Source organism: Chaetodon trifascialis, chromosome 23 (assembly GCF_039877785.1).
Source record: "Chaetodon trifascialis isolate fChaTrf1 chromosome 23, fChaTrf1.hap1, whole genome shotgun sequence".
NCBI classification, from domain to species: Eukaryota; Metazoa; Chordata; class Actinopteri; order Chaetodontiformes; family Chaetodontidae; genus Chaetodon; species Chaetodon trifascialis.
This window is the reverse complement of record NC_092078.1, coordinates 2,642,327-2,657,405: the sequence shown is the minus strand read 5'-3', so window position 1 is coordinate 2,657,405 and position 15,079 is coordinate 2,642,327. Positions and strand designations below refer to the sequence as shown.

Below are 15,079 nucleotides of genomic sequence, written 5' to 3'. Positions count from 1 at the left end.
TTAGGAAAGTGAGGACGATCTGCGGAGTGAGGACATTCTTGGAAAGTGAAGACACGTCTGGCCCTCGCTTCCTGAGAAGCCTGTCCGAGGGTTGAGGCTCAGAGTCAGCCTCGTGCTGGAGTTTTGAACTGGGGGCTGCATTATGCCAATGAGGGTCCTCACAAGTACTGTACCGACGCGTGTGTGTTAGTATGCATGTGTCGTCCTCTTTCCACCAGCTGTGCTCAGTCCTCCCTGACATTGAAAACCTTCACTTGAAACTCTGCGTGTGTATAAATGAATATCTACAGGCACACACACACACACACTGCCTGTGTGTGTGTGTGTGCGCGTGCGCACTCTGTACCTGTGGTTGTGTACTTCAGTGTGTGTGTGTTTGATCCACACTCTGGTGAGACAGGGAACTCTAATTAGCTCTCTCTCCTCTTTAGACCCCTTTTAGATCCCCTCTCTTCTGCAAGCCAAGCAGTCCAACACACACACACACACACACACACGCGCACGCACGCACGCACGCACGCACGCAGACCCACCTGATTTCATTAATGTTGATTGGCCCAGTAGGACCCCTTTTGCTGCCTTGCTCACACACACACACACACACACACACACACACACACACACACACACACACACACACACACACACACACACACACACACTCATCCCTCCTGCCATAAAAGCATTTTGCACCTACAGTGGTTTACTCACACACACACACACACACACACACACACACACACACACACACACACACACACACACACACACACACACACACACACACACACACACACACACACACACACACCTCCCCTGCCTCTCTCACCTTCCACACTCTTAATTAACGAGTGAGGAGAAAACTGCTGAATACAAAGAAAGACATCGCATTACAATCAGAAAGAGAGTGAGAGAGGAAAAAAATGAGAAGCAAGGGAGAGAGTGAGAGACGGAGAGAGAGGAGGAGAGGGAGAGAGAGGAAGAGGAGGAGGAGGGGGTTAAAAAAAGGAGTAAGGTCGGTTTCCCTCAGTTGTTTAAAGCCAACTAAACTAATTGGCCATAGAAAATAAAGAGGAAGATGAGGGGAAAGAAAGTGAGCAAGAAGAGGAGGCGAAGAAGATGAGGAGTAGAGGAAGTGTAGGGAGGAGCAGAAGAAGAAAAGAGGAGAACGAAGGGAGGAATACAGATGATAATAAGGAGAGAAAGAGGAGGTCAAAAAGGTATGGAGAAAAAGTTGGAGAGGACGTGTGGAGTAGAGGAAGGATGGAATGTGGAAACGTGAGAGAAATAATGAGGAGGAAGAAGAAAGAGGAGAGGGAGGTGAGAACAGGTGGAGGAGAGGAAAGATGGAGAGCAGGTGGAAAAGGAGGGTTGAAGCAGGGGAGAGGAGGCAGAGTGAAAAGGGAAAGAGGAGATGAGGAGGAAGGGAAGTGGGTGGATGAAGAGGACGAGGAACTGTGGGGAGAGAAAAGAGTGATGCAATGATGAGAAGAAGAAAATGGGAAGGAGGAAGAAAGCTGAGGAGGAAAGAAGGTGTAGAGGAAAAAAGGGTGAGGACAGATGAAAGCTAAAAAGGAGGGAGGGAGAGAAGGATGTAAATGGGGAAGGAAGAACAGGTGGAGGAGAGGAAAGATGGACGAGTCCAAAGAAGAAGGCAAGAAATGAAGAGGAGGGGGAGAAAGACGAAGTGAGGAGGAAACAAGAAGTGAAGAATGGTGGGGAAGAAAGGAAAGGAGGAGGAGGAGAGAAAAGGGAAAGGAGAGGAAGAAGAGGGTGAGAAGACTATAAAAAGGGAAGGAGGAAAGAAAAGGATGAGCAGGACGAGAAAAAAGCAGATGGAAAAAATGAGAGAGAAGGTGGGAGGAGGAGAAAAAGGAGATATAGGGGAAGTAAGAACAGGTGGATGAGAGGAGAGAGGAAGTGGAAAGGAAGGAGACGCTAAGAAAAAAAGAGGAAAGACCAGTGTAGCAGAGGAAAGGATAAAGAGGGTGTGTGGGATAAGAGGAAAAGGAGGACAGGAGGAGGAGTGTGCACATTCCTCGAGAGGAAGTTGAAAAATGTGACCTTGTTCCGAGACCTGGTGACATTTCCTCCACCCAGCTGATAGACTTTTAACAAGGCAGGTCAGTGTCGTTTTTAACCAGGACAGGAGCGCACACACGCACATGCACAGGCACACACACGCATGCACACAAACGCGCGCGCACACGCACGCACACACACACACACACACACACACACACACACACACACACACACACACACACACACACACACACACACAGGCTGGGGGTGTATTTCAAAGTGACAGATAAAGGTGAGAGGAGGAGGAAAAGAGGAAAGATGCAGAATAAAATCACAACATTAGAAATAAACAAAGCCAATTTTCCGCCTTCAAAGCAAAAATATTCTCAAATGTGAATATTTCCTGTGGTAAATTTAACAGGGCTGCAACAAATACAAGACAGGTTTTTTCTCAGTTCATTTTTGGAATATCTCCTCGTGACATCACCACCTTTAAAACATAAATAAATAAAATCCTTAAACAAAAGCACTGGGACATAACGGTGTTGCAGCTGAGAGGTTTGTTGCTGTTGTGGGTCTGTGAACGTCACTGTGAGCCTCCTTTGTGTGAGAGAAATGGTTTTAAAGGATACAAGTCAACAAATCTGAACTGAAGCACAAGATTCAGACAAAAACATGTTGGGAAATTATCACATTTGTCTTTTTTCAATAAACAAAATTTTGGACTTTCGGACACTCTCGAGTTATTGGAAACTGGATCACACGAGTGGAACAATCCTGTATCTGCTGACACTAGTGGAGGCTCATGTTTACCTGCAACTGTGCAGAAAAACAGAGTTTAAACAGACATGCAACAAAAATAAAAATAAATAAATAAATGACAATAAATATCAGCATCATGAATGAACCCTAAAATTTACTATGCTGGTTTTGGACTAAACAAGATATTTAATACATCAATTCTGGCATTTTTAACCATTTTATAGACCAAACAATTAACTGATTAATCAAAAAATTAATAAAATAATTGTTAATTGCAGCCCTAATTGTCAGGCAGAGCGGCGGCGCGCTCGATGAAATGACTGAAACGGATCGAGCCGCAGACGGATCGAAGTTTTAAGGACGGCAGTGCGACGATCAAAGCGGCAAGTTTTTAAGTCGCAGGACAGTTTTTAAAGAGGAGGCCGAAGCTTCTGCCTAAAGGAGAAAAAGAAAGGACAGGAGAGGACAGAGAGAAGAATGGGTCGGGATAAAAATAATATGAGAGTAACAGATAGAGGACAGGAGGGAGCAGAGGGGAGGTGAGGAGGAGGAGGGGATGCATGTAGAATAGAGGGATGAAAGAAGAGGAGAGGAGGGGGTTTGAGTGGATCGTGGAGTGATAAAAATAGGGAAGGGCAGGAGATGAGAGGGATGAAAAGGAGGGAAGTCGGGGAATATGAAAGAGGAAACGAGGGGCGAGCGCAAGATGAAAGAGAAAATTTAAGAAAGTTTTTTTTTATTCCAACACCGAGACCTCGAACCTGTTTCATACCTAAAAAAAAAACAAAGAGTGATGAATAGAGGACAAAACGAGAGGGGAGGACGACGACAGAGAGCAGAGGAAGACGAGCAAAGGAGCGGCGGAGGGCGAGAGGAAGGTGCAGGATGGAAAGAGGCGAAAGAGGAGGGAGGGCAGGTTTATGGTTGCTGTTATGCAGAAATGTAAACACTTTGCAACGTTCGCAGAAAACAATGACACCGCAGGGAGAGGAAGGTGTGCGTGTGTGTGTGCGTGCGTGTGTGTGCGCACGTGTGGGTGGGTGCAGCAACAGCACTACGGGGAGCGGAAGGAGAACGACGGAGGTGAAATGAGAGTGAAAGAAAGAGAGGGAGAGCCGACACCGGCAAAATTGGAGATGTGAGATTTGTATCATGGATGGATGCTGCGTAACGGCCGAACAAGGCGCCAGAGTTTGGGCTGAAAACCAGCGTCCTGCTTCAGCAGCCGTGAAGCTCCGCCACAAATACAGCCAATCAGATTACGCTCAGCAGAGTTTGAGGGCTGAAAGGTGGTGATTTCAGCAGTGATTTCTTACAGCGGGGACGAGGATGCACAGACGTCAGTCTGAGGCCTCTGGTTTCTCAGCGGTGTGCTACAGCAGCGACGGTGTGTGCAGAGCCGGTGCTAACGAAGCTAAAGACGCAGGGCTAATTTAAAATAACGAGCAGCAGCAGCAGGTCAGCTCCTGATATCATGAGCCTGATCTCAGTTTAACGGGACTCTGAGATCCGTAAAGTTTCAGAGCACCGCTGGGAACGACGTCAACGGCGTTTACCTACAGCTCCCGACTGATGTCTGAGGAGAAAATGAGGAAATGTGTCTCCTCCTCTTTTTTTCATTTCTTCTCTCTGTACGTTAACAGAACTTGGAGATAGAAAATGCCAAAAATACACTTGTTACAGCCTCTAAATATTTGCCTGTTTCTGTAGATTTTATGTCAACTTTGAGACTTTATTTATTTGCATATTATTTATTGACAGATCGATCCAGTATTGATCTGTCAATAATACTCTACTGGATTATAGATCAATGACTAAAGGAAACAGTTTGTTTGCATGTGATGTCACGTCACTCTCCTTGTTGTGGTATAAACTGCAGATGGAGGGCAGGAAGTGATCTTCTGCATAGGAAGCTCTATAACACACTCAAAATGCCTGTTTTGTGTCGTTTACGGCCGCTCAAGTCAATCGAACTGAGAAACTACAAGGAGCTTTTGGTTCATAAGGCTGAAAAATGCAAGAAAATGACCAAAAAACACCAGAGAAATGGCTTGAAATGGTGTAACATTAGCTATTGTTTTAAATCTGTGGTGATAGATTAAGAGTAATAACTACAAGCAACACAACTAACACTTGTTGAATCAGCGTTAACAGCCTCACATAAGACAGGTCAACATAAAGAGCTTACTAAATAATAAATTACTTATTCATTGTCTTATTTCGCAAGGACCCACATCTTTAGTAGTGTGCCACCGGATCTTTGCGAGTGGTTAACCTAGCTAACAACGGTAACATAAATGTCAACATTTGGCACCGCAGCGCTGAATGCTTGTTGCGAGGTTAATGTGCAGGACAATAAAAGCTACGCACCCTTGAAAAAACAACTGCTAACAAAAAAACTGTCCGCCTCCGTACTTTCGGATGTTTTCATTTGCTTTCTCGAGTCAAACATATCTTTTGATTTTCTCTTGTAATTTCATTCAAACTAGCACAGTAAGAACTTTCCGTAAGGACAATCACTCAATGTTGCTTTGTTTAATTACTAATTTCTACTTTTTTCCCAGAATCCCGGCCGTTTCTGAAGACACCCATGATGTTCTAGGAAGAGGGACTCCGCCTCCAGAAACCCCGCCGATTCCCACCTCCCCCCCCTCCCCCCCTGCACAGAAGAACTCCACCAGCCCAGTCAAACGACCTCCCCAGGCGGGATTCTGTCTTTGCTTCACGCGAACATTTTGATGTTGCTATGAAAGACTACTACAAGGCGCACCCCTGATCTGGACTCACAGGGGTGGCCTCTACTTCTTTCCTCTCTCTCTTCTTTTTAGACGAACTACACTCCGTTCATTCCTCGTTTTCTCTCCCTGCACCGGGACTTCTCTCATCCCTCGTTTGTTTCCGAAGAAGTGAAAAATAAAAATCATTCCTGAGCAAAGTCAACACGAAGCAAACGGACCGGAGTGACATCATCAGATTTGAGTCATCGCGAATTAAGTTACGTTGGACATCACGTGGGAACACCAGGGATCATTACGATTGGACAAAGACTTTTTAAATGGTCCAATGACACGATGTGATCCACCGGACCAAAAGAGTGTTTCTGACTGCCGCAGACAAGAAAGGTTTGACGAAACTTTCTAACCTACAAAAAAAAAAAAAAGAGTTTCAAACCCCCTCTGGATTTGATGTGACTTCGGTCAACCTCATTGGCTGGCTGTCAACACCCTCTGATTGGCTGGTCATCAGCTAATCGGAGGAGCTCAGGACTGGAGGAAGAGGGGTTAAGAAAAAGAAGTGGAAAAAATATTGGAAAGGGAAAAAAAACTGAAGAAAAAAAAGGAGGAAAGCAACTTGGGAGGCTATTTCTGTCTCTCATGTTTCATTCATTTTTGTTTTCCGTACAGGGACTGAAAAAAATGCATGGGAACTTTTATTACGTTGTCATTTGGCTTATTTTATCCTCCGTACACTCCTTACCTCCAAGTCCCTTTCTCTTCTTCCCCTCTTATACTCTTCCTCTTTTTGCTTCATTCCTCTCTATAAGTTAGCGCCTCTTCCTCTTATATCTCCTCCTCTTTCCTTGCTTCTTCTCTATCTTTTTTCCTTTATTTTTCTTTCTCTCTCTCTGTAAGGAGGCATTACTCTGAAAATGTTGGATGCAGCTTTTCAATGTATGAAGTATTTTCTATCACCCTTAACCTGTGAAATCAGTTTCTCAGCTGATGCAGACGTTAAACAAGAAACCCTTTTTTTATTACAATGGAGTGATTTTTAGGCACGATATTATATCCTAAAGGTACGTTGAATCCTCTTCCTCATCTTTGGACCTTTTCACCTTTTGCCCCCCGTTCCCCGTGACCAGGAGGTCATGGTCGAGTTTCTGGAGTTTGTCAAATTAAAGACGAGGAGCGCTTGATTTGGCTGTTTTTAAGCTGCCCCTGACTTTCCATAATAACTTTAATTTAAATTCAATTTTATTCCTTTTTGGTTGGATTCAAGAACTTATCCCTGATCGCCCCCCCTTGAAGTGACAAAGAGCATTTCAGGTGTGGAAATCAAGCGCTCCTCAGCAACAGCAAACACCAAAACTTTTGATCCCCCTGATTTTCTGACCTACTAAGAGTGCAGACTGTTGTGTTGCAGTTTCGTTTATTCCACTGCGTGTTTTGTTTGTTTATCTGTTGATTACTATTTGAAATGTGTATGGGAGGGATGAAGGAGGGCGGGGCCGGGGTGGGCGGGGTTAAAGGGGTATTCCATGTAGATAGAAACAACATTCTGCGTTTTCTTGTTTTTTTAATTATTTTTTTCTCCTGATGATCTCTCAGTCTGTCACTGTTCTCTGGGTTTGAGCTGACTGCAAATATACAGTATTATAATGACTGCTGTCTGCTGGTGTTTCTCTCTCACGCACGCACGCACGCACGCACCATTTGAGTAATTCAAATCATTCTGATGGGATTTAAGTTTTGGCCAGTGCAAAAAATCCTGGTCAAATTCCCATCAAGTATTAAGAAAACATTGTTAGCAGCTGGTGAACAGCACTGCACGCTGACAGACCTCCAGAGATCTGAATCAAGGACGCTCGTAGCCCTTTTTGACCAAAAAGATCCAGAAACACATGGCATATGTCTGAGTTTCCATCGCATCTAAAGCCTGGTGAAGGCAGACCAGATTAGACTGAGGACGGATTAAACAAAAAAACAACAACAACAACAACAACAACAACAACACAGTGATTCAGCTCAGGTTGAGTCATGGTGTTGATGGGTCATGACTACAACCACAAGCGAGACCAGCTGCCTTTGGAAAACCCTCAGAAGCATTGCTTCGTAGGTCTTTTCTCATAAAGATGCTGCAAGTCAACTGAAATTCTGACTGATCACCCTGTGTGTGTGCTCCAAATTTCAACGACAATCCACCAAACTGCTCAGACATTTCAGACAAAAGCACAAGCGTCGACCTCACGGTGGAGCTGGGTGAGAAGTGAATGGATCACCGGAGATTTTACGGTAATCCACTGAATAACTGTTGAGATTTTTCAGCCTGGGACAAAGCAGTGGACCGACAGGTCAACGCTGCCTTCGTGAGCGCCACCATGGCCGTACACACCAATGAAACACACTGTCGCACCGGGTGACGTGCTGCTTCATCACCATGAGCTCACACGCTGTCGTTGACTTTGGCTCAATCCCACATGAACCATCCAGCCTCCACAAACACTCGCAGCAAACCTGTCAGCTCGCCTCGTAATATAGTCCCAACAAACGCTCTATTTCCTCCTGTTTGACTAAAAACTGCTAAAAACTCCAGCGGCCAGCTGTTTCAGGAAACTACTGAGACTTTTTAAAAAATGAGAGCTGCAGACGGGGAAGAGTGTGTTCGTCAGAAATAAGAGAAATGCGGAAAAACACGAGAGAAGAGATTAAAGACATGAAGGTTTGTCAGATGTATGAAACTCAGCTGATCGCTCGATTCTTCTCCCATCACATAAATTATCTTTCTGGGATTGTAGTAAACTCACACACGTACACACTGTGGTATTTCAGAGGATATTCTCTCTCTCACACACACACACACACACACACACACACACACACACACACACACACACACACACACACACACACACACTATACAAATAGAGATAGGCACTCTGGTATTCTGGTAATGTATTTCGTGGACACACACACTCACACAGAAGCTGGAGTAAACACACACACACGCCGTCTCTGTTCCATTTAGACAGTATATTTACTCTGCATTACGAGGTTAATGAGGTGAAGCCTTTCCCTCTTTCTCACTCTCTCTCTCTCTCTAATGGATCTCTACCTCTCTCGCCCCCTCTCCCTCATACTTCTGCCTTTAATTCTCTCACCTCTGTCATTCTCGTCTTTCTCCTCTCTTGTTTTTCTTTCCTCTCCTTCGCTATCAGTCCTAATGTCACTCTTTTGATCTTTGCTTTCCATTTTTCTATCCTCTGCTTCATCCTCTCTGTCTCTCCCTCTCTCTCTCCATCTCTCTCCGTTTACCAAATAGCTGATGTCACTTTTTCCATTTCCCCCTAATGGAGGCGGAAACACAGAGCGATGGACGGAGAGGAAAAATAGCCAGAGATGAAGAAGGATGGATAGAAAGCGAAAGAGGCAACAAGGAAGGATGAAAAGGTGACAGCGCGGAGAAAAGAGATTGAAGGATCCGAGAGGCGATGTGGGAGAAAATGAAGGCGAGAGGAAGGTGGAGGGAAGAGAGGTGGAGGAGATGATGGGAGAGAAAGAGGTGTAACATGATGAAATGATGTGCTCTTAAAGAAGGAAGATAGAGAGAGGGGCAGAGGATGATGGGTAATGAAAAGGTAAAGAGTGAGAAACACGTCTGGGACAAACAGTGAGCCGTCATGAACGGCTTATTATTGATTTTTAAAAGGGGAAATCTGCCCGGAAAGCGCTGTGATTGGTCCAAACAAATCCAGATTAAACGCATCGTGTCCTGTGTTTTGTTTTTTAAATATTTTTTTTAAATCTAAACTTGTAGCGCTACGTGTAGCTTGACGGTACGTTGAACTGAATATTGTCATGTTATATAAAAGCTGCAGACTTAAATATGAACAGAGAGACATCACAGGATTATTAACCCCTTCAGTCCCAGGCTGAGAACTGTTCGTTTCCTTCTTTTCTTCCTTCCTTCCTTCTGACAGCGCTGTACAGAACAGTTATCAACAGTGTAATCTGTAAGGTTTGTAGTCAAACCGACAGCAACTATGAGCTCACAACAGCCTCATAATCAGTGGGAAACATGAGGGGGGATGCCGTACCTTCTTCAGAGGCCACGTGGTTGATTAGTCTGGTCTTCCTCACTCTTTCATCCTTTATCTGACTGACTTTGTGCAGGCTCGACTCCATGTCCTGATCAGCTGTGTATTGATAAATCCACGGTGCTGTCCGTGGTGCTGAAGCGGCAGACGCATTTGGATCTGCAACGCTTTCTCTCAGTCCTTGGATTTATGATATTCTTTAAACTATATACACAACATGTCTCACAGACGAGCGAGAGGATCGTAGAGACACACTGCTGCCTGTCGTATATCTATGATCAGCAGAGACTGCAGAAATAGACCCCCAGACGAGACCACCTCAAACATCTCAGAGGAAGACCAGGATACAGCTTTCACTACAGGGTTACTGTGAGGTTGGGTTTGGGCCATCTCCTCTCTTAAAAATGAACCAATCACAACTGCTCATAATCAAATAACACAAGCGAAACACTGAAAGCACAAAAACAACATTTAGTCAAAGTTTCACTGAAATCAAATCACACTTTGACTTCACAGAGTTCGAGACTCAACACCTACATGTCAACAGTTCACTAAACAAACAACAGGCAACTTCACCTGTGACAACACGCAAAGAAGAGTTAAAAGTAAGTGTGACACTGCGTTCTGTTTGTAACTGCCAGGGATACGTTGAATACGAGAGGAATGAAAACAGAGAGGAAGATGAAGGGCGAAAAGAGGAAGGACACAAAGAGGATGATGGAAAGAAGGGTCGAACGAAGTGATGGAGGGGAGAAGACGCAAGGAGGGAACAGAGACATTCCCAGACAGAACACACACACACACACACACACACACACACACACACACACACACACACACACACACACACACACACACACACACACACACACACACACACACACCTCGCTCCGTCATTAGTCTTCATTAGAGTCTTTATGAGGAAAATTAGAAAGGGAGTTTCCTCCCAAACTGAGCCCTGGGGTCTAACCTGCCGGTGTGTGTGTGTGTGTGTGTGTGTGTGTGTGTGTGTGTGTGTGTGTGTGTGTGTGTGTGGTTGTGGTCTGAAAAGTGTGACGCATACATGCACACCACCACGGTGAACCTGTGTGTGTTCATGAGGAGAGACGAGTGGACGGTGATTAGAAACTACTGACTGGCAGAGAGAGGAGGACAGACTCTACACCTCCAGCCAATCAGCTCCTCCTGAAGCCTCCCACAGCTGGCGGGCGGAGGCGCTCGAGCAAATGGAGAGCGTCCAACAAAGTTAGCAAAAATCAGAGGATGGAAAGATGCTGGGCTGAAGCGGAGGTGCAAGAAAGGCGTTCTGCACGGTGAAATAAAGCAGCCTGTTCTTACAGCACAGCTGACTTCTCACAGGTGGTGTGTTTCTCACACTCGCTGGAAACAATGCAGGTAAAAATAAAAATGAGACAATGCCGACAGATTAGAAAAACAGGAAGCACAAAACGCCACACTAACCGCTTTAAAAGTCAAACATTTGGCCTGCGTGTCTGATTCAGATCTGCAGCACATGATGCTAATGCTAATCTCTCTCTCCGGCCTTTCCTGGGCACAAGCACTGATATGCAAACATGTTCAGGGGGGTTTCTGCGTCCATTCATGGCAAATGAAGCTGTTGCACAATGACTGAGATTTAGAAAACAACCACGCACGTGTGAGGCTGATGAAAAGAAGCTCATCGTGCTCCCAGCTTTGACCTGATGCTCAGTGAGTGAACCTCTTAACTTCTATGAGGAGGCTGTGGTACGAGCTGCAGCAGGACGTGTTTGGGACGTCCTGAACATACGGTGAGACAGAGGACTGCTCTCAGGGACTCAGAGTCCTTCTCAATCCTGCTGCCTGCTGGTCCTTATGCTGTCCACTTCGCTGAGGACTCCCACTGCTGAGCTGGTCATGTAAATCAGCCGCCTGCTTGTGACAGATTGGACCGCAGACTGGACGCTTTTAGTCCAATAAACACGTCCAAGAAGCAGGTCTCCACAAACAGCTTCATCCTTGATTCTCCACAACTGGACATCTGAGGTACAAACGAGTTCACACAACCTCTGCGATGTGGGACAGGGGGAGCAGGACGTGTGTATGTGTGTGTGTGTGTGTGTGTGTGTGTGTGTGTGTGTGTGTGTGCGTGTGTCTGTCCTAGTGTGCAAATGTCACGTGCATTTGTTTGAGTAACCGTGATGTGTGTGCGTGTGTGTGTCCCGTAATCGTGCTGCTGACAGCTTCTCATTATCCACTGGCAGCTGGAGGAGGTCATCACTACCCGTCACCACACACACACACACACTTGTGAGGACCCTCGCTGACATAAGGCAGTCTCTAAGCCCTTACCCTGCGTCCACACTGTACTTCCACTTTCCACTGTCATCCACACTCTCTAAGGTGAGTTACTCTGATTTCATCTCTAATTGGCAGCAGGAGTAACGTCTTCCAGCGTTGAAGTTATCTTTGTGTGAAATCAGACGCTCTCAGAGCAGATATTCTGGTGCCGGGCGACTCGTGGATCTACCTTTATTCCTCTAGGACAGCTGGTAAAAACCAAGTTTATCATGAGTCTAATTAGGATTGAGTGGTTGAGTTGGTCATCTTGGAAATATTTACTTTGCATGCTCACTGAGCGGGATAATAAGAGTGTGTGTGTGTGCGCGCGCGGGTGTGTGTGTCCGCCTACTGAACTGGTAAAACAATAAACACCAGCCGATTCTCCGTCTCTCACACACTCATTCGCTTTGTCCTTCTCTCTCATTCAATTTCACCCACACACACACATAAACATACACACGAAGACAAAAATGCATACGCTAAAACACACATATACCTTCAGCTCTTTCTTGCATGTGCACACACACACACACGCACACAATAAACACTTGTCATTGGTCGGCATCCGTCGTTTATTCTTGCCGGAGCGAGGGATTTGTTTTTGTTCTTCCTGTCATTCGCCCATTTGATTTGATGGATGGTGGGTGGTGACGCAAAACACCTGCCCCACACACACACACACACACACACACACACACACACACACACACACACACACACACACACACACACATTGAAGCATAACATACAACAATGTTTTTGCATATGTGCAAATACCTCATTTAAAAAAAACTGCAAAAATAAACATTTAAGGTCATACAAGCGATCGTATTTACATGTGGACAAAAAGTGCAAGCACACACACACACACACACACACACACACACACACACACACACACACACACACACACACACACACACACAAAAAAAGCTTTCAATTAGCTATATTCATTCCTTAACACTAACCTAATCCAAGCAGCAAAATCAACCAAGGTTTTACATTTTTTCTATTCTTGTGAGGACCAAATGAAAACACACACACACACACACACACACGCACAGTTCACACCATCAGGGTGCACAGACAGATTCCTCTTGCTATGCTTGACTTCCTATGTGGCCTGCAGTGTAAACAACAGTTTATCTCCATAGAGGACAAATGGACAGCAGCAGCACAGAGAACATGAGGAGCAGAGGAGGACGTGACCCCGAGGCCGCGGTTCAAATCCCACCGACGGCTGGGAAATGTGAGCGCTCCTCTCCTCAACAGCTACCAAGTAACCCTTGAGCAAGTGTATGTCGAGCAGCTAGTGAGCGAAATGTTCTTCCTCAGGAGGTGGTGGAGACCAGACTAGAGCTTAAAAAGAGCAACACAACAGCAAACTGATGATAATATTGATAAGATTGAACGGTTTTGTTCGGCCTGGGGCTAACAGCTCCCTTAGCCTGGAGCTGAGAGCAATGTGAAGAGGTGAAGAAGAGGCACGCTAAACGAAGCTCAGTGTGGGAGCATTTCCTCGTACCGCACTAAGAACAAGCACCAGGCTGCCATGTCAGAGAACGGCTCGCGGTCAAAGTTCACGTCACTGCGAGCTGGGGTCGAGAGAGCGTGATGCGTGCCAGTCCGAGGCCGTCACCCAGCCGATATGCTGCCAGTCAGCGTGTCAGAGGGCGAGGGATTCAAAGAGCTACTTCACGACCTCGAGCCGAAACCGAAAAACACTTTGAGGAGATGAACTACACTGAATACACTGGTGTGAAAGTCTGCAACTGCTTGCTAACATGTTAGCGATGACGACTTTATCAGCCAAGACCTGGTGATGGTTCAGCGGTTAGATGGCTGAACAGCAGACAGCTCATTTAGATTCAAAAAAATGAATCAGCGATCAATGAACCTTTCTTTATTATTTGTCACGGTTCAGTCGCATGCATGCTAACAACTATATTCATTGCCGATCAATCTGTGGAAGAATTTTTGATTAATCACTTGATTGTTTGCTATGTGTGTAAAAAACAGTCAAAAACATCCTTTCGAAAATCTCCAGAATAGAAGTTGATATATTGAATTAACTAATTCTGCTGATCAAGAGATCAATAACTGAAAATTTTCATTTCACAATGAATCAAAAAACAAGAAAAAGCTAAATTTCTCTACACCCTAGCAGCTCTGTGTTTCTTTAAGCTAAAAGCTAATGCTAGCATGCTAGCAGACTCAACAATCATAACATGCTGATGTTTAGCAGGTGTAATGTTCACCGTTTTAGCTTAGCGTGTTAGCAGGCTAACCAATTAGCACTAAATACAAAGCACAGCAGAGGCTGATGGGAATGTCATCACGCCTAGAGCCATGATTCTGGCACGGATAGAAATTAATTAAACACATAATCCATGATCAAAACTTTCGTAAGGAATCCTGAAAACAACAAACGTTACGTAGTCCTTCGTCTTCAGATAAACAGCCGAGGCTTCAAAGTGTAAATGCAGCTTTCAGTGCGACATCAAGGCGTGTTTCTGTCGATGTACAACGTTCGAGTGCAATTAAACAATTTTGGTGATGGATGGATAAATAACGAGGGCGCCAAAAGATGATGAAGTGGATGGTTTTTAAACTGTCGCAGAGAGACGGATAAACACTGACGCTGATGTAAACACGGACAACAGGATGTGAGTATCATCAGCCAAAACGTCGGAACAACTATTTCTGTCAGCTGAGTTTCTAGGGGTGGGAACATGGTGTGTGTGTGTGTGTGTGTGTGTGTGTGTGTGTGTGTGTGTGTGTGTGTGCGTGTGTGTGGCCCAAACAGTATCATGGGAATAATACGAGCGAGCCACACACACATTCTCACACAGGGTAACGACAAAACTGGACTCTTCAGATTGAGACCAAATTAGAAACAGGTCTTTTTTTGTTGTTGTTGTTTTTTTCCAAACAGGCCGAGAGGAGCTTGGCAGGCGGGACGAGCGCTCAACGAGAGGGAGGGGGGTGGAGGTGGAGGTGGGGGGGGGAGAACGTGAGAAAGAGAAAGGATGGATGGAGGAATTAAAATAACTGTAAAGATGGAATGAGGGAGGGCGAGGTGGAAATGGATCCGTGGGGACTCGGAGAGCGTGTGTTGTTTTAGCTGGGCAGCCTTGGACTCCTTGTTGACCTTTA

At 45.3% G+C, this 15,079-nt stretch overlaps 1 protein-coding gene across 1 annotated transcript in view; it reads left to right on the top strand.

Annotated features, from left to right (window-relative positions):
• LOC139351482 (dachshund homolog 2-like) overlaps window positions 1–7,162 on the top strand; it is a 76,090-nt gene extending 68,928 nt beyond the window's left edge. Inside the window, exon 12 of the mRNA XM_070993411.1 lies at window positions 5,352–7,162. Within this exon, the coding sequence (XP_070849512.1) occupies window positions 5,352–5,389 (38 nt within the window). The 3' untranslated portion in view covers window positions 5,390–7,162. The remainder of the gene's footprint in view (window positions 1–5,351) is intronic.
• Window positions 7,163–15,079: the final 7,917 nt, after the last annotated feature.